The following is a 20,526-nucleotide window of genomic DNA, read 5'->3' on the forward strand; positions in this document are numbered from 1 at the left end:
GGGATCAAACACACTTCATATCATTACACTTCATTACACTTCAGACCGATCAGTCTGTTTATGCATGTTGGTTCTAGTTACAGTACATTGTCAGTGTTGGGACTTACTCATTAAAAGCGCCAAAGCCTCATTGCTGACTTTAACAAGTCTTATCTACAAATATGATTCCTCATGAAGTTACTACTTTACACCAGAAGATAGTGGAGATGTATAACCTTCAGGCTGAGCAAAGTTTGGGAGTTTTTAGTTTGAAAAACGCCTCCTGCTGAGAGGCTCCCATTCGGGGAGAGGAGGAGATGCGTGTAGCATGAAGAGCGTAAATATTAGATAAAACGTATCATTGCCGGCAGGTCTGGTCTTTGTTGTCTGATCACTTTGTCTGGTAACGACTGACTCAGATTATGAAGCAGAATATTGACTCTGATGAAGAGATTCACCCATCCAGCCGGGACGATTGACGCTGCTGCAGACAGCTGGTTTACAAGCTCCAAACGTTGGGTTTGATGTTGGTTTAACCTTCTCTGGGATGTGATGGATGTAGAAATGATGGTAAAAACGCCGCTAATGTGACAAACGTATTGACAAAGTAAAACAAAAAGCCGTAAAAAGAGACAGATGCCGATGCATTATGTATGGAAGTTAGTGTGCCACATAATCATAAAAAAGGTAAAATATAAAATTTAAAAAGAGCTTTATATATTTATATATAAATAAAAACTTTCCAAATAACATAAAAATACGAAGGAACATCAGTCAACTCACAACTGTCATGACTCCCAGGCTGACACCCTCCTCTGCCTCCTCAATCAAGCCCTCAGCCACATAATCACCTGCACCCTGTCGCACACAATTTTTTGCTTCAATCCCTGGTGTATCCTCTGTTCAGACCAGATTCAGCAGCTGAGTGAAGCGGACTCCCCACCCACATTAGAAAGCAGTAACAGTTCTATTTGCATGGACTTCTGATGTGGGTTGGGAGCCATCTTCCCTCAGCTAAACTCAGCCGCTCATTGACGCTACTACGAGCAACAGCGTTGCTACTTTTAAATATATCTGTAATATTAACACATTTCTTATCTGAGTGCTTCCTGAAAAAGTCATGATTTTGGGCAGATGAATGAAATTGTGGTTTTTAACAGGTTTTATGTGAACACAATTAAGGCTAATGTTTTAAATTCTGCATGTCCAGATTATTTTCTCTGCTCAGTGCTTCCTAATAAACTGTCACATTCCTGCTTTTTAACCCACCAGCATCACAGTTTAAGCCCATCTAAATGTTTATGAGCATCTCTGCAGATGCTGAAGAGCAGAACTGGATTATTTCTATTAATTCTGTTTGCTCATTGTCAAGTTTTGCCTTAATTTGTGTAGAATCCCCACTTGAAAGGGAAGGATGAGTCTTTACAGATTTAAACAACTGAGCTTTACTCAAGAACCACACAGTCTTCTCCTTTTAGTCTTCAATTTATTTTGTTGTTTTGTAGAAAGGTTTAGGGCAGTGGATGGTCTCGGAAAGATAAAAACCTTGAAACAATCAAAACGAATTTTATTCAGTTGACAATCATTTAAATGACTAAAATCACAAAAATACTATCTTAAATATTTAAATGTCTTACTAACCAAACAGAATTGAATAAACATAATAATATTCTAATTTATGCAGTGCAAATGTTCATGTTATTTGTTTTCCTTCAATTTATCAATGCTTGCTTTTAGCTTAACTCTAGAGAGAGAGAGAAGTTTAATGAGAAATTAATGAGAAATTAAAATCAATAGTGCAATATAATATAACAAAGAAACATTTGCAGGTTTACAAGCAAACACACAACTTACACAGTGCTAAGAATGGGCGCGGGCAGAAGCATAAGCTTATAAGCCCAGCCCCCCAAACCCTTTGAACTTAAACAAAATTTTAGAATAGCGTACCGATTCCATAATTTTTACATCATGTTTGAAATGTATGGGAATATATTCAAATCCCCATTCTAGCTTCATAAAAAAAAAAAAAAAAAAAGACCTTTAATGTTTTATGCATATTTTCATTGACTTGATTCATAATATTTAATCACATTTGATTTAAACATACCCTTAAACTTTACCATTGTTGAACAATCTTTTTGCTCCTGGTCTAATTTATTCCACACATCAACCCCAACACAAGAAATACAAAGTTGTTTCATTTTAGTTCTTACTTTAGGCTTTCTAAACATTTTATACCCTCTGAGATCATAAACACTCTCTCTGATCTGGAACAGATCCTGAATTTGTTTTGGCATCAAATTATACATCACTTTATACATAAACTGTGCAGTTCTTAATGTAACTAATTCTCTTAGCTTTAATACTTTTAAATGAATAAAAAGTAAATGTGTATGCTCTCTACAAGCTGCTTTATTTACAAGTCGGATTGCTCTCTTTTGAATTATAAACAAAGGCTTTAAGTGGGTTTCGTAGGTATTTCCCCACACTTCAACACAATACATGAAATAAGGCAGAAATAAGGAACAATACAAAAGATATAAAGCTTTTTCATCTAAAAATTCTTTAACTTTATAGAGAACTGCTAATGATTTCAATAACTTTGCTTTAATTGAGTCAATATGCGGTTTCCAACTTAACTTTTTTTCTATGGTTACGCCAAGAAATTTTATTTCATTCGCTCTTTCAATTTCTGTATTATTTATTTTGAGATTTGTATCCACTGTAATTGCTCTATTAGTAAATATGATAAATTTTGTTTTATTTAAATTTAAAGTTAATTTATTTAAGTTAAACCAACACTTTAATGCATTTAATTCTTTCTCAACCTTGTCCATTAATGTTATTAAATCTTTCCCAAAACTTAGAACATTAGTATCATCTGCAAATAATATGAAATGCAATGTTTTAGAAACTAAACATATGTCATTAATATAAAGAATAAACAACAAGGGACCCAACACTGACCCCTGTGGGATACCGGTGGTCACTGTCAGTAGCTGTGAATCAGTGTTGTTAATGTGGACATATTGGAGTCTGTTCTCTAAATAACTCTTAATCCAGTCATAGGCCACACCCCTGATGCCATATCTACACAATTTTTTTATTAATAAGTCATGATTAACAGTATCAAAAGCTTTGGTCAGGTCTAAGAAGACCCCAACAGCATATTGTTTGTTGTCAATTGCATCAGATATTTTCTCCACTAGATCAACAATTGCCAGAGAAGTTGTCCGATCACGTCTAAAACCATATTGCTGTTCAGAAAGAATATCATGATGCTCAATGAAGTCATACAATCTTTTATGAAATATTGTTTCTAGTATTTTGGAGAACTGAGATAAAATAGAAATTGGTCTATAATTAGAAAAGTCATGTTTGTCTCCAGCCTTATAGATAGGAATGACTTTTGCAACCTTCATCCTTTCAGGAAATCTTCCTGATTGGAGAGACTGGTTACAAATATGTGTAAGTGGTTTGGCTATAATCTCAATGATTTCTTTTACAACCGACATATCAAATCCATGTAAATCTGCTGACTTTTTACTTTTAAATGTTTTAACAACTGTTATAACTTCATTTTCATTTGTGCCTTGAATAAATATGGTTTTGTCTAAATTTGTTATTTTACTCACAGCATCAGCATCTAATTTAGTATTTGATATATCCTTTGCCAAATCTGGCCCAATTTCGGTAAAATACTTATTGAATTCATTTGCTATTTCTTTAGACTGATAAATTTCTTGATTGTCTTTTGTTAGAAAAATATTTGGAAGACTATTGGTTCCACTACCCTTTTTTATTACATCATTTAATATGCGCCACGTATTTTTAATGTTAGATTTATTTCCTTCCAATAATTTGCTATAATAATTTCTTTTACTAGATCTCATAATACTTATTAATTTATTCTTGTATATCTTGTAATTCTGTTCTGCTTCCTCCGTTCTTTTCTTTAAAAAGTCTTTATACAGCTTATTTTTTTTCCTGCAAGCCTTCTGAATCCCCTTAGTTATCCACGGCTTTTTAGCATATTTATTCTTATCCACCTTATAAAGCAAAGGGCAGTTTTTTCATGAAGAGAAGTTATAATATTTAAAAATTTTCCATAAGCCATATTTACATCTTCCACATAAACCTCCTCCCAATTTTGTTCCATTAAGTCAGTTTTAAATGAATTTACTGCTTCTTGATTTTTTAGCCTTGTAACAACCACAGATTCACTTTGAGTAGTTACAGTTGTCCTTTGTACGACTGTGAAAACCGGTAAATGATCAGACATATCGGTAATTACAAGACCACTTAACACATCATATTCAAGAATATTTGTAAAAATATTGTCGATCAGTGTCGCACTAGTTTTTGTAATTCGAGTTGGCCGAGTTATTAGTGGATACAGTCCCAAACTAAACATGGAATTAATAAACTCTGTATTTGCATTTTGCATTTGAGGATTCAACAGGTCAATGTTAAAATCCCCACAGACAAAACACATTTTTCTGTTGATTATATCATCATACATATCAACTATTTTTTCTTTAAACATTTCAACACAAGATCCTGGTTTCCTATACATACAACTGACTAACACATTCTTAGACTTTTCTATTTGTATTTCCACAGATACACACTCCATAATGTTATCCATAACTAATGTCATATCACCCACCAATCTACTTTGAAAGTTTTTATCAATATACAAAGCCACACCCCCACCTTTTTTGCAATCTCTACTTGTGGAAAACATATTATATCCTTCAATTTGAAACATAGATATCCTCCCTTCCTGGAGCCATGTCTCAGAGATTGCTATTACAGTAAATGGATGATTTGATTGCTTCAAACATTGCATAATCTTCACAAAATTTGAATTTAGACTTCTACAATTGAAATGTATAACAGATAATTTACCTTTTATAGTGACATTATGTTCAAACTGGTCTTCAGTATAGTATTCACAATGATTTTGTACTCTAGTGTAAAAATTGTTATCTGGGTCAATGTCATCCTGCATATCCTGTGGTTTATATTCTGTGTAGTCAAACCTTTGCAATTGTAAATTTTCATAACTTGAATTACCAGTCTCTGTTCTTACTGTATTGAGAGTTGAATAATCCAGATTCTTCGTATATCTTCTTGTTGTATCATCCATGCGTGAAGTTGGTTGTCTTCCTCTTATTCATCCTTGGTGTTCCACAGCAGACGTATGTCATTTGTATTGATCAAGTTCTTTAATATCTCTGATGACCATCACTTTTGCCTGCTCCGGGGGACCATTTAGCTTTATCAGTACTTTGCAGTTTCTTGTCCAAGTGTCATGGATCTTCTTTTCTTTTCTCAGGATCCTTGCTTGCCTTGCGATTTCTGAGTTTCTTTTCGTAAGATGCTCATTTACATATACACTTGTACCCTTTAATTTTTTTGCATTCCTCAGCACCTCCATTTTACATTTTCTACTGGCAAGCCTGATCACAATGGTTGATGTTTTACTATGTTTTTGAGCCAATGAGTGACAAGCCACAATGTCTTTACTGGATATTGCAATATCTTTGCTGTTGAAAAATTTGATCACCTGATCCTCAAGTGAAGGAGAACCTGGAGAATGAGTAGCAGTGATTTCAATGTCTTTTCCCCCGTCACAGGCTGCGGCCTGTGCATAGGTACGGTGTATTTCCAGTCCTGATATCAAGAGATCATCCAACCTTGAATGTTGCTCCAACTCGTCAACCCTCCGTTCAAGCAGCTCAATTTTTTTGTCCTTTTCTTGTATTAAAGCCTTAAGTTGCTTGACTTCTTTCAATACCTCCTGTAGGCCGCTTTGCTGTTTTGCCACTTTAGTTATCTCATGTGACATGAAATTCAAGGACTTTTTTATCTCCTCCATATCTTGGACCAGATTCTCCATAGACATCGTTGTTCCAAACAGTTTCCTTGGATGGTTAACTTTATGGCGTTGTCAGATTCCCAGCTGGTTGGAACATGTGCCGAAAAAAATATGTCCAACACTTCATGTATCGAATAAATGTTCAATACTTCATCTAGCTCAAAAATGGTTTAAGCCAAAGGTTTCTAATTACTTAAGCCACAAAAAAGCAAGCTTAGAAAAGGTGGATGTTGTCTTATTTTGCTGATATTCATATATTAGGAAACTCGATTAAACATCTTACAAAAATAGAAATGACAAAGTCTCAAAACTACTAACATGAGGCCTAAAAGCACCATGCTCGTAGGCCGGTGGCTAAACTACAGCCAACCTGGAAAACAACTCCAGCAATAAGTCTCTCAAATTGTTCTTACCGGCTGCCCTCCTGCTGTTTCACTAAATACTTTGCTGACTCCACACAGGCTTGCCACACAAGCAGAATAGTGGTTCACAAGAACAAATGTTTGTTCCTGTGACTACTAATGCAGGGCGTCGGCAGGTGCATCACTTTTAATAGTCTTAATTGAAACACCATCACACACAGTTCTGCCATGCTTACTTAATTTGAATTTTAGCAAATCATAAACATTCCATTCCTATTTACCTTCCTCTTATTTCACTTTAAATGGTACAATTGATACATCCTTTTTTTTTTCTTTCTACAAAACACTCATGAAAACTCACAACACTGCAGTCTGTGGCAAAACATTACTGCCTTTATGTAGATGGAATTTTCCACAATATACAGTACATTCAAGGTGAGGTCTGATAACTCAAATAATTAAAGACATGTATTTATTTCTGTATTAACCCTTTAGGCGCCTGAGTTTTTTTCGGTAAAATGAGAATTTTTTATATCACTATTTAAAGAGCTTGTAGCTTAAATCTGGTTAGAGATAGAGGAATATTGTAAATTAGAAAAATCTTCAGTATGAGCCAAATTTTGTGATGGGAACAAATTCACTCACATAATTTGCATATTATGACATCATCGGGTGGCAGCCTTATTGGATAGCATCACATTTGCAGATTGTTGTTATTTTTATGTTTTTGTCTTATTTTCTTAGTGTTTATGATACATATATATATTTATGTGTGTGTGTGTGTATATATATATATATATATATCCATATATATATATATATATATATATATATATATATATATATATATATATATATACACACACATACATAAATTAGCCTTTAGGCTCCCCCCACTTCCCACTGCTGTGGTGAAGCTGTAGAAAGTTATAATTGAGATTATATGTAAAGTCAAATTTTAACCTTTGACCTCTCTGCTCCTTTAGAGAAAACTGCCCGTGGTAATATCCTGTGATGAAGATGACAACCAAATTTCATCACAGAAGCGGCCCAGGAGAGACTCTGGAACTGCTGAGACAGACAGGTGAGATTTCTGGTTCAGGACAGGGATTTTTTTGATGTGTCAACATTGTGGATACGTTTAAAGGAGTCATCACCTGAAACTTTTAACTTTTCCACTTGAAAAAAGGTATATAATGACTTCCTAATGATTTTATTACTGGCCGAAAAGTCTATATTTAACATTGGATCGTTTTTTTTACTCTTGGCTTCTTCAACCAGCCCACGTGCACCCCACGAGAATGCGCACTCAAAAACGATATCTTGAGTTCTGTCATCACAAAGCCAGGATGTACAGTACCATATACGAACAGTACAGAGCAACACCGCAATAGCCTGCACAGCTCTGCTTCCAGAAAAGACAGCCAGAAAATACGTTTATTCGACTTTCATTTTGGAACTAGTTGTCTTTGAAATTCTAAAATTCATTTGTAATGTAAAATATCAAAACTTTTATCAGACTAACGTTGTTTTAGCTGTCATCAAGCATCCAAATGTTTTCGGTGATAAATATTTTCAGTTACAAATGTGTCAAAGGGTTAGCTCAACTAGCAAGACACCTCATTTACACGCGGAGAACCAAATAAGATGCGCCGAAAGACATTGAATTCACGGCCAGAAAAGACGTTGGTTCAACTTTGATGTTGGAACTATTTGTTACATCATGAGGGCACGCGCCATTTGGAATCGTAGTATATCCAAAGAAAGCCCCGTCATTCTCGCCTTTGATTATTTTTGCACTAAGTTCAGCTTCTTTACAAAACTCCCCAAAACAGCTTTCTTTTGGTGGCAGTGGCAGGAGAACAGTCTTCACTTATCAAGGGAAGAAGCCAGTTTGCTGCTAAATCAAATTATCAGTCGTAGTAGAGCCCTTCTAGCCAATCAGAGGCAAGACATTACACTAGTCTATTCTACTGATGATAAAAGCATACATCAGCGGTTCCGTATCAGTTATTGCCAGAATAGTGTGGAATATTGTGATATTTTTGTGGGGCCACATCGCCCATCCTTAAGGGTACCACTATAAATAGAAAGAGCTCTGAAGTGCATTGATGTTGGCCAGTTACAAAAGCTGTTTCACATCCTACTGCCCCTCAATATAGTTTATAACAGTTTAATTTCACCCCCTCCTTGTGGTTGCTTTGTGTGTTTAACATTAATTTTAAATTATCTGTTTCAGTGACTCATCAGAGGAAAATGATTCATCTTTGGCTGCAGTTCTAGCCCAAAACCTTGATTTGTTCAGGTGATTTTGGGCCACTGACACAAACTCACATGTGATTGGCTGACACAAAAAGAGAAGATTCTCATCTAAATAGGTGATAAAATCTATTTATTTCCCTTTTGCATAGGTTTTTGAAGTTTTTGAACCATGACACCAGCTCCCCTCAAGATTCATCCAGTGTGAGTACATTTAAAATTAAGGTGCTGGGTAAAGGTTTTCTCACATTTTAGTCTGACCCCTCTGGCTTTTTCTTAGACTCTGAGCCAGCAAAGGGAGAGGGCAGTCTTTAATCGTGACAAAAATAGCATGAGGTGATCAGTAAATGGTACAAGGTAACCTTGATGGTCCACAGACACACAATTCCGCACAAACATAGTAGTGTTGTTGGACATTCTGCTCAGTTTTATGGCTTTTTGTCATACTCTGAACCAGGAAATGGCTGCAGGCACTGAAGCAGCAGGCACAAAACTTTGGAACATCTAGTGACTCTGCCCCAAAGCTAATCAGCAGCCACAGTTGTGATGCAGGCCCAACTTAGCTTTGCCAGGAACATCAACAGAGCAGTGATGAAAAATTAAGAAAACATGGAGGGAAGATAACCAATCATGCTCTTAAACAGGTGGTAGGGCTGAGCTGCACTAGTCGTAGTTTTTTTGAGTAGTGCCCTTCAAAAAGCAGCTATATTGGCCATGTACATGTCCCCCATTGGTGGGGAGAAATGGCGAGAGATGAACTTTATCGTATTTATCCTAGTGAATCTATAATTAAATGGGTAAACTAGCAGTAGCACATCCAACGTCAAGAAAAGCAAAAAGTTATCAGGAGAGGGAGAGTGTTTAAGTGATTAGCAGCAGTGTGCTAGACGATGGCCCCCTCCATGAGGCCACCACGCCTCAGCAGAACATCATTGTAGCTTCTTCTGGGGAGAAAAACACTTAGAGAAAAAATAAAGGTAACAGCTGAAATTGCAGAATATATTACAGTTAAAGAGCAAATTGTAGAAGAAAGCAGTAGAGTGTGAAAAGTGGTCAGTGTATCCTCCAGCAGTCTAAGCCTACAGCAGTATAACTACAGAGATAACTCTGGATAACTTAGCCTTTTTAGATGAAGGCATGTTGGAGGCAGGGCCAGGGAGAGCCGTCTTTACCGACTGTACACTCCACCTCCCTCTACTCCCCCACTTGTCCAGATCTAGGCTAACATCAGATTTTAACCATAGGCCCTATCAAATAAAAATGTTTTAAGCCTAGTCTTAAAAGTAGACATGGTGTCTGCCTCGCGGACTAAAGCTGGGAGCTGGTTCCACAGTAGAGGTGCCTGATAACTAAAATATCTGCCTCCCATCCTAATTTTAGATATTCTGGAAACCACCAGTAAACCTGCAGTCTGAGAGCGAAGTGCTCATTTAGGAATGTATGGAACAATCAGATCACTGATGTATGATGGAGCTAGATTGTTAAGAGCTTTATATGTGAGGAGGAGGATCTTAAAAAACTATTAACAGGTAGCCAATGTAGGGAAGCTAAGACAGGAGAGATTTGATCTCTCCTTTTAATTCTCATCAGAACTCTAGCTGCAGCATTTTGGACAAGCTGAAGACTTTTAACTACATTCTGTGGACTTCCTGAGAGTAATGAATTACAGTAATCCAGTCTTGATGTAATAAATGCATGAACCAGCATCACTCTTGGAAAGGATGCTTCTAATCTTAGCAATATTCCGAAGGTGGAAAAAAGAAATCCTACAAACCTGTTTAACTTGGGATTTGAATGTCATGTCCTGGTCGAAGATAACACCAAGGTTCCTTACTTTGTTCTCGGAGATTAATGTAATGCCATTCAGGTCAGGTGATTGACTAAGCAATTTCCTTTTCTGGATTTCTGGTCCAAAGATGAGAACTTCCGTCTTGTCTTGATTTAAAAGCAAAAAGTTAAGAGTCATCCAATTTTTTATGTCCTCAAGACAAGCCTGTAATCTACCCAACCGATTAGGTTCATCAGGGTTAATGGACAAATATAATTGAGTATCGTCAGCATAACGGTTGAAGTTTATCCCATGCCGTCTAATGATTTTACCAATTGGGAGCATATATATAGTGAAAAGAATCGGTCCAAGCACTGAACCCTGTGGTACTCCACAAGTTACCCTGGTGTATGAAGAAGATTAATCATGTATATTTACAAAATGAAATCTATCAGACAGGTAGGATTTCAACCAGCCTAGCACTGTTCCTTTGATCCCTACAACATGTTCAAGTCTTTCTACAAGAACATTGTGATCTACTGTGTCATAGACAGCACTGAGATCTTACAAGACTAAAACAGACACAAGATTTTTATCTGAGGTCATGTAACTCTCACTAATGCATTTTCAGTGCTGTGATACTCTCTTAAACCAGACTGAAATTCCTCAAACAGATCATTAGTGTTTAAGAGAGTGTTGGGAGCATATGTATAGTTAAAAGAATCGGTCCAAGCACTGAACCCTGTGGTACTCCACAAGTTACCCTGGTGAGGACTGGATTATGTGGAAAGGTCGTTATTTCCTCACACTCTATGCCATAAGTTAGCACAAGGTCCAATGTATGATGGCAGGAGTGGGTGGATCTATGTATTCTTTGAGTAAAACCAATTTGAGTCTAAGATATTACTAAAGGCTACATTGAGGCTATCATTTTCAATGTCCACATGAATGTTAAAATCCCCCACTATAATGACCTTTTCAGTATTAAGCACCAAATTAGATTAAAAAAATCAGATCTGATCCAAAAACTCAGAGTAAGGGCCTGGTGGACGATATAAAACTACAAATGAGTGGTTTTATAGTTTTGCTATCTGGATTAGGAAAACTAAGAATAAGATGTTCACACGAACTGTAGCTGTTGGTAAGGGATGGATTAATAAGTCCGAATGAAAAATGGTTGCTACTCCTCCTCCTCGCCCTGTACTTCGAGCAATATGATGATTTAAATAATTAGGAGTTGACTCGTTTTAAACTTAACACAGTCCTCTTGCTGCAGCCAGGATTCTGAGAGAGCAAAGACATCTGATTATCACAAATCAAGTCATTAACTAATTAAGTCTTAGAAAAAATAGACCCTCCATCGTGTCCTGGGTCTTCTTTTAGATCCCCTCCAGTTGGACGTGCCTGGAAAACCTCACCAGCGAGGTTTTCTGGAGGCATCCTAATCATATGCCTGAGCCACCTCAACTGGCTCCTCTCGATGTGGAGGAGCAGCGGGTCTACTCCGAGCTCTTCCTGGGTTAAACATCTTCTCACCCTACCTCTAAGGAAAAGCCCAGCCACCCTGCATAAAAACCTCATTTTGGCCACTTGTATCTTGTTATTTCAGTCACTACCCAAAGCTCGTGACCATAGCTGAGGGTAGGAACATGGATCAACTGGTAAATAGAGAGCCTCACCATTCGTTTCAGCTCTCTTTTCGCCACAACAGACCGATACAATACCCTCATCAAAGCACCAATCCGCCTATTGATCTTGCGCTCCAACTTTCCCTCACTTGTTAACAAGACTCCAAGATACTTAAACTCCTCCACTTTCGGCAGGACCTTATTGCTGATTTGGAGAAGGCATTCTACCCTTTTCCACCTCAAGACCATGGTCTCGGATTTAGAGGAGCTAATTCTCATCCCAGCTTCTTTACATTAAGCTGGGAACCGCTTCAGGGAGAGCCGGAAATCACATTCTGATGATGTCAACAGAACCAGTTCATTTGGAAAAATCAGAGACCTGATCCTCTGGCCACCAAAATGGATCCCTTCAACATCTTGGCTGTACCTAGAAATCCTGTCAAGAAAAGTTACGAATGGAATCTGTGGAAACGGGCAGGCTTGGTGGAGTCCAACTCTCACCGAGAACAAGCTCAACTGGCTGGCAATGCATACCAAGCTCTGATAGGGACCTAACAGCCCATATCAGAGGGCCTGGTACCCCATACTCCCGAAGTACCCCCCACAGGGCCCTCTGAGGGACACGGTCAAACACATTCTCCAAATCCACAAAACACATATAGATTGGTTAGGCAAACTCCCATGCACCCTCCAGCATCCCCCTAAGGGTATAGAGCTGGTCCAGTGATCCACGACCAAGAAAAACAACATATTGCTCCTCCTAAATACGAGGTTCAACAATCTGACGGACCCTTGTCTCCAGAACTTTTGTGATCCCCCTGTAGTTGGAGCACACCCTGCTGTCCCCCTTTTTAAATAAGGGGACTACCACCCCAGTCTGCCAGTCCAGTGGAACTGCCTCAGATGTCCTCACGATATTGCACAGCCACGTCAGCCAACACTGCCCTATGACATCCAGCGCTGAATGAGGGAGTCCCCGGAAGGAGAACTTGTCAGCACTTCCTCCAAGGTCTCCAAAAAAGGGTGGAATTTTCTGAACTGCAGTTTGGTGCATAAGCACAAACCACAGTCAAGTCCCATCTAGGATATTTTGTATCCATTTAGGAAAGTAAATGGAAAACCATTCAGTTTGTTATTGTTTGATACCTGGTTTTTGAAATTTGGAAGAAGAAACGTTACTGACTTTGGTTTGGTATTTTTACAGGTGAGTCCAAATGATGAGATGATTGACAACCAACCACAAGAAGTCACTGAATGGTTAAACACCAGCCCCGAATCAAGGCAGCAGGATACCAGCAAGTTGCCTAAAACTCTGTATGGGCTCTTCATTTTTAGAATTTTTAGCATTCTGTCTAAAAATCATTTATTTATATTTCATAAAGCATAATCCTCTTGTTCGAAACATAGATTTAACACCGTTTTCAAAACACAGGTTCACAACTGTGGAGCAGCAGCAGCACAATTCAGCTCATGATAGGTAAGCTACCTTTTTGTGTTCACTTCTTCAGATTCTACTCACTTTCATGTTTTATTCTTGCCGGTGGTCTTTGTTAATCTTGGTTCTTGGTCTTGCCTCCAGCACTTTAAGTGGAGCTAATGATGTTCTTCATAGAAGTAACGTTGAAAATGCAGCTTTTGAAGAAACAAGGTTCATTCCAATACCTATTTGTTTAGTATTGTGGAAAAGTAAATCAGCTAAATATGAACTTTAATTCAAGTTTGTAATTTTATTTTGATTATTCAACTGGCTGTTTACATTTTAAAACAGTTTGAACGAGTTATCAGAGTCTGAACCAGAGGCAGAGGAGGTTCTTAGGACTGAAGAGGACCGAGTCTGCTCACGGTGAGCTGTAGCTCAGGGGTTTTCTCATCCAGCATGCATGCGCCTGTTAGCGTAACAAGGTTCATTCCAATACCTATTTGTTTAGTATTGTGGAAAAGTAAATCAGCTAAATATGAACTTTAATTCAAGTTTGTAATTTTATTTTGATTATTCAACTGGCTGTTTACATTTTAAAACAGTTTGAACGAGTTATCAGAGTCTGAACCAGAGGCAGAGGAGGTTCTTAGGACTGAAGAGGACCGAGTCTGCTCACGGTGAGCTGTAGCTCAGGGGTTTTCTCATCCAGCATGCATGCGCCTGTTAGCGTAGGTCTATGGTAGAGATTACTGTGCCCGAAAAGGAACAGAAAATACGACACAAGATGATTCGATTGTGGTTTAAGTGTGAAATAACATTTTTAAACTACACTCAAAAACAAGTTATACACAGCACTTAGTCTTTATGATGTATGGATCATTTAGTTTATTTTTCATGTTTTTTTACATATATTTTGTGACCTTCTTCCTATGAGAGTAGTATGGTGGTGCCGTAGCACCCCCTGTGGATGATTTACCACTGCATATAATGTTTTGGCCAAGTCCAGCCCGGTCTTGGTAACGACGGCCTGGTTGCGCACAGTCAGGTGTTGTTCACACAGCCTTCTCAGGAAAGAAAAATTCTCCAAGCATGTGGGTGGGGCAAAAATACGTGTTGAGATGCCTGTGGTGTCCTTCTCAAATTAGAAAACAAAGGCAGCCTTGAGGATTGTTACTTTTGGAGAATCTGACTCTGGTATTGCTTCCTGATCTCTCACTGAAAGTGCTGTGTGTGCTCCTCACATCAGTCTGTCCTTGTGTTGGAGCAGCAGCTCTAAGCTGCAGTCATAGGAGATGTTTACTTACTCCCCAGCAACCAGATGTGTAATGAATTGCGCATGCGGAAAGCCGCTGCTGTCTGATTCTACTCGCCAAACAAAGGCTACTCCTAAAGGTAGGCGTGAACTTCAGCTGGCCAATCAGACCCCATTGGGTGTGTTATTTCAGCTCAAAGCAATCACCAGGGAAGACCTGAGAAAATGTGACGGTTGAGCACAGAAAACATACTGCATTTAACAACAAATCTGATATGCCACATCTAATATTAAACTTAAGGCATCGCCAGAGTGACATTAAGCCCTAGTTTGTCACTTAGAAAAGAAACAGAATTGACTGTAGTTGCAAATGTCAGTTTTTGCAGCATCCTCGAGCTGCGGTAAGAGTTGTATTTCTTAACATTCTTTTCGATGTCTCACTATGGGATATGCCCCTCCGCTGATTCCTCAGAAGCACTTATCTCAATACGCCAATCCTGATTGGCCAGTGACCGTGACGCACACGTCACCTGCTACTATAAGTAGCAAGCGTCCCAACGCACGCATTATTCAGTCACCTCTTCTCGCTTCAGTGGTTGCTTATCTCACAGGTAAGTTAGCTCAACTGTTCAGACGGAGCCAGCAAATATTTTCTCTCCATCGCCGAACGCTAACTGCCCTTCTGTTCTGACCTTCACCATCAGTTCGGGGCACAGCGAGCAGTTTCACACTCCAGTGCACCTGTTCGTTCTTTAGCTAACACACCAGTTAGTCCACATGGAAGCCGCTCCTCCCACCAGAGGAGTTGAATGCGCGGAAGCTCTCCTCTGTACCTGCAGGAACAAAATCTCGAGCAAAGACCCACACAAGGTCTGCTCGGGCTGCCTCAGGCCAGGCTAAACATCCCCTGGCCCACCGTGGTCACTGGAGCCGTCAGATCCCGCTACGAGGGAAAGAAGCTGCCTCAGGCCATAAGGGTGGCAAAGCCTGACCTGCCTGCTTTCTGAGAGCTCCTCGAAGAGGCTAGATCATCCTGGGACAAGCAGCCTTTCAGCTCCAGGTCTTCTGTCCAATGAGCCTCCTCGCCGGCCTTCGAGAGTATGGAAAAGGCTGGCATGCTGCGCATACCGCCGATGGAGCCGCTGGTCGCAGCCCACCTGCACCCACGGCTCTCGGCAACGTCTTCCAGACCTCCCGCTCTCCCTTCAAAGGTGGACGCTTCCAGTCAGCGCTGAACGAGGGCGTACAAGGCTGCCGCCCTCTCGGTTTGAGCTTTGAATATTTCCTCCATGCTCTCAGCATACCAGACCGAGCTCTGTGAAGACATCACCACGAAGCCGGACCCAGACGCGTGGGAGGAAATCGCCGTGCTAATCAACATTAGCCTGCGGGCGCAGAGCTGCATGGTCCAGGCCACGGGTAATGATGGTGCTTCAGGATCGTGCTCGATGGCTGAACCTCACTAACCTCTGATGGAGAGGAGAACATTTTTGACTTGCCGATTGTGCCTAAAGGCATTTTCTGCTCTGCATTGGCTTCAATGCAACAACGGTGTGAGGTAAAGAATTAAAGAGGACGAAGCTCTCCAATTCTGCCTTCCCCCAAGGCCTTCACCTGCTCCGCCACCTCGGCTGACTTTTCCTCAGACAGCTGCCCAAGCCCCGCCCTAGTTCAGCATCCTGAAGCTCCCGAAGCCTCAAGCAGTTAAACCAGCTCCTTCGGGCTCAGCGCCTCGACCAGTTTGGCCACAGAGGTCCGGCAACCAAACTACTCCACCACCGGGACAATCCACCCGTCCCGGCAGTCAGCAGGTGAAGAAGAAGAAAAGCACATCCTGATGGAGTTCTTTCCCTCCCGACATAGCAGCTGGCAGTTCCCCGTTCACCAGCTCAGCCTGTTTATGGTTACCATGGTGCTTCTTTCCCCCCACGGGATCCTCCCGGCAGAGTTCCTGATCGGTTCGGGGTGGGACCAGAACGTGGAACCGGCTTTGCTGGCTTAAAACAAATGTCACGAGCACTCGCATTGATTTTCACAAACATTTCACGCTCAAGAAGCATTCAAAAGTTCACTGTCACATCCAGACAGAATGTCAAGGGCGCAACAAAAATCAATACAAATAATTCCGGTGAGCAAGACCAGGCTGGGGCTCCCCCTGGCAGACTTTCCGACCACCCACGGAGCGTCCCTGTGCACCCAGGCTGTCATAGCACAAAGTCCCTGCACATGTGCAGTAGTTGCCATAAGCACCGCTACGCCACAGCCTCTGGAGGGCGCAGCTATTCCATGTGCCAGGGCTGTGTCACCGCTCTTTACTCACACAGAGGAATGGACAGTTGTTTCCGCTTAAGATTGGGTGCTGAGAACTATTTTGGGAGGTTACAGGCTTCAGTTTGCCTCAGTTCGTCCTTGTTTCTCCGGCGTAGTGTTCTCCCACTCCCAGGGGACATCAGCTCACATCCTTCAGGGAGAAATCTCCTCCCTGCTGGAGAAAACAGCGATAAGCTTTGTGCCTCCTGATCAGTCTCAGAGGATTCGTCCGATCTTGGATCTGAGGGCCCTGAACCGATGCCTCACAAAGTACAAATTCAACATGCTCACGCTCTCATCCCTTTTGCGTCTGATTCACCAGAGCAACTGGTTCACCTCAGTCGACCTGAGGGACACGTAGACATTCCCGTGTACCCTCCACACAGGAAATATCTGAGGTTTGCCTTTCAGTGAGTATGTTAAGGATACACCGTGTTCCCCTTCGGCCTCTTGCTGAGCCTGAGGGTGTTTGTCAGGTGTACTGAGTAGGGGTTGTATGAACTAAACGACTAGTCGACTTCACGGCTCTGTAGTGACTTTTTATGCCTGTCATCGACTAGTCACTGTCACGTGATAATGACTGACAAGATGCAGTCCTCGGAAAAGACAGCAGGTGATGAGCCCCCTGCGCGTCAGGAGGCGGAGGCGACGCGCTGTGCCAGAGCATCGATACTGACACCGGCGGTAAAACGGACATTTAACCAAACTGTGGCCTTTTCCCTCTTGCAATTTAACCTTCCCCTCATCCCCATCCTCATCTTAACCAGTGTGCGCATGCAAAGCTCTGATCGTTGACGCGCTCCAGACATCTGCGTCCTGAGCACCTCCAAATTACTCCGCAGCAAAAACGGTCCCATTGTAGTCGGCCGGCGAGCAGCGGCACTCCGCTGTTTTTGCGGTCGGTAGATCTTTTAGAACTGCAGTTCAAAGGTAACTCATAAGGTGAATATAAATGAACCCAGGTAGCAGTCTTTCTTTAGGATTGAGAGGAGATGCAGGAAGATAATAAACAGACAGGACAGAAAAATACCGTAGTCAAATAAAAAAGTTTGTTTTTGTTCCTGGTTGCAACAAACACCATCGAAGGTAATCAGAAGTGAGGAACAGAAAATGAAATAATTATTTTAATGTTTAGAGCAGCAGGAAAGGCTGCAGGCACATCAGTGAGTTTGCGGCTGCTGCGCAGGGGGAGGGGGGAGAGGGCTGAAGTAGGATGCAGAAACTACCGTTGTTAAAAGAGATGTGTTAACTTAGAAAATGTGGGTGCAATTTTAATTTCTCAAAAACTCCAGCGAACCTACCGACCCCCCCCCCCCCCCCGGTGCCGCTTCAGGTGTGTGATGTCATCAACGACTAGTCGAAGTCGACTCGATTTTCATTACTTGACTGTCGACTTTAAAAAAAATTAAGTCATGCAACCCCTATTGTACATAAATTATATAATGATAATAATTTTTTTATATATTTAACAGTCCCACATATGGTGAGTTGGGATCTGGTTATCCTACTTAAGAATGATAAAAGTAACTTGGAATATTTACAGTTGTTTTTATTTGTGGTGTTCTGTTAATTAGTCTCATAATAATTGTTAATTATTATATTATGATTTCTAATAATTTTCTGATTAATTCTGTCAGTTTATATTTTTTTGCACTTAACAGTATGACTGGTAGAAAGTTTTTTGTATTTTGCAAACAAAATCACATAAAGTTTTTCTTTTTTAAAAATATACTTATAAATTATTCTTAGTAAAGTAAAAGTGTGTAAATTTCAGATGTCACAACAAAACCCATTGTAGATTAGATGCAAATCTGCAGCATGCAAGGACCTTTTTGGGGGGAAGGGAATTTTAGTTGTCCCCTTTTTAACACCCTCTGAGTTTGTAGGTATGAAAATTAGATGCATGTAAACTAACAAAGTTTTTTTTTTTTGTTGTTGTTCTATGCCAGCTGTTGGCATGCGTTTTTGTACCACGTGGCTTTACTTACCATTGCTACAGTCTTGCTGCCCTGGATGTGACGTAACCCACCAATTGATGAAGTGGAAAAACGAAGCAATGCAGTATTTAAAAATAATATGAGTGTTTAACAGTTGATTAGTTTATTGCGATAAAGTTTTAATTTTATTTTGAGAAGGTCTTGAAAATTCTTTAAACATGGCTTAAATTTAAATTTAAATTTAAGATCCCTGCATATACCCAACACATAGACAAGGTCAAACTTAAAACCCAGGGTGAAATCACAGTACGTCGCAGAGTCTTAATGGTGCAATGAGTATCAGTGTTTCATGTATTTTTTCTTATGATTTATGATATTTTTGTTTACCTCTCAAACAGACTTTTGGAATGGTTGAACCCAAACCCTCTGAACCCAAATCCAGATGCCGTGAATGATGTAAGTTTTCTCATTTCTGAGTTTATTTTAAACAAGCTGTGGCATAAAGTGATAATGTAGATTTTTAAATATTTATTGAAACACTCATTATTTACCTTGTCTTTTTTTTGTGTAGTTTGGCAGCAGACCATTTCAATGCTCTGCAATGTCTCTGAGAGCGGGGGTGGGCGGCGTGACTCCTTGCGAGCAGAGCGCTTACCTTCTGTGCGTCTTGGGGCAGATCTCATAGGTGTGGCACTGGAATTTCAGATGTCTCGCAGTGCCACGCCTGAGTCTATGTAGGGGAAACATTGGGGGTTCTAGAGAGGAGGGTCCGTCAGATTGTCAAACCTCGAATTCAGGAGGAACAGTGTGGTTTTCATGCCGGGCGTACACTGCGACTTTTTCACTTTTTTGAGCCGATTTTCCACTCGTGCGAGAATCCACAAGATTGGGGCGAGTTTTGCGCTGAGCGTCGTGTAGTATACAGGGGGTTACGAGAGGCAATTAACACCACATTACCAGCTACCGATCAGCAATTGTGAGCTTGCACGGACTTCTGGCGTGTTTAATATTTTGCTCGTCCCTCGTGAGGGTATCGCACTGTTGAAGTGGCGCTGCGAGCAGCTGCGACCCAAAAAGTATCAGAACTGCTCACGGCGCATGCACAATCCTGCATCAACACCACTCGCCCGCTATTTCCCTAATAACACACGTTGTTCGTTTTTGTTTCTACACGTTTTTTTACTCACAAAGATTGTCAAGAAAGCGTGCTTGTCGTGTTCATGTCAAATTAAACTGATCACAAAACACAGATTTACTTACTTTATTTCGTTTTCCTCATCCAACTCCCATAAATCCCTGTGTGTCCCTTTCCACCTCTGGTCTGTTGTGACCTGGATACATTTCTAAGACCAGTCTAGTAGCGCCGCAGTTTCTTCTACGGACCTCAGTGCCTGGAAGTCCGAGGACTTCGACATTCCAGATAACATCGCATTCACACATAGGTTCATAACCCACATCTAGTTCCATCCATCACAGTAAATGTTAACTTGTCATGTTTTAGTTGTTGGTAAAAATAAATTCTTACTTTTATAAACCTGACTCTTTTCTGAATCAAAACAAAGTGTGTACAATCCCTCTTCAAGTAGAGGTAATATATATATATTGAGCTCTTAAAGCACTCAATTTACCAAACCCTACAACCTATACTCAAAAAAACCTGGCCTGAATCGTTATGACCCTGAAAACTTTTGCTCCATTACAAACCTCCCTTCATTTTCAAAATCTTT

The 20,526-nt window shown here is 40.3% G+C and overlaps 1 protein-coding gene across 4 annotated transcripts in view; it reads left to right on the forward strand.

Annotated features, from left to right (window-relative positions):
* The window catches only part of tdrd12 (tudor domain containing 12), a 102,501-nt gene that overhangs the window by 24,206 nt on the left and 57,769 nt on the right, over positions 1-20,526 (forward strand). For 2 of the 4 annotated variants that reach the window (XM_054751709.2, XM_054751708.2), the window contains exons 10-18: positions 7,212-7,309; positions 8,465-8,530; positions 8,637-8,688; positions 13,085-13,194; positions 13,313-13,357; positions 13,460-13,528; positions 13,649-13,723; positions 13,903-13,977; positions 19,198-19,255. In XM_054751709.2, the coding sequence (XP_054607684.2) occupies positions 7,212-7,309; positions 8,465-8,530; positions 8,637-8,688; positions 13,085-13,194; positions 13,313-13,357; positions 13,460-13,528; positions 13,649-13,723; positions 13,903-13,977; positions 19,198-19,255 (648 nt within the window). The remainder of the gene's footprint in view (positions 1-7,211; positions 7,310-8,464; positions 8,531-8,636; positions 8,689-13,084; positions 13,195-13,312; positions 13,358-13,459; positions 13,529-13,648; positions 13,724-13,902; positions 13,978-19,197; positions 19,256-20,526) is intronic. The other 2 variants (XM_054751710.2, XM_070553722.1) reach the window with 2 other exon arrangements.

Source organism: Nothobranchius furzeri, chromosome 7, assembly GCF_043380555.1.
Source record: "Nothobranchius furzeri strain GRZ-AD chromosome 7, NfurGRZ-RIMD1, whole genome shotgun sequence".
Taxonomy (NCBI): domain Eukaryota; kingdom Metazoa; phylum Chordata; class Actinopteri; order Cyprinodontiformes; family Nothobranchiidae; genus Nothobranchius; species Nothobranchius furzeri.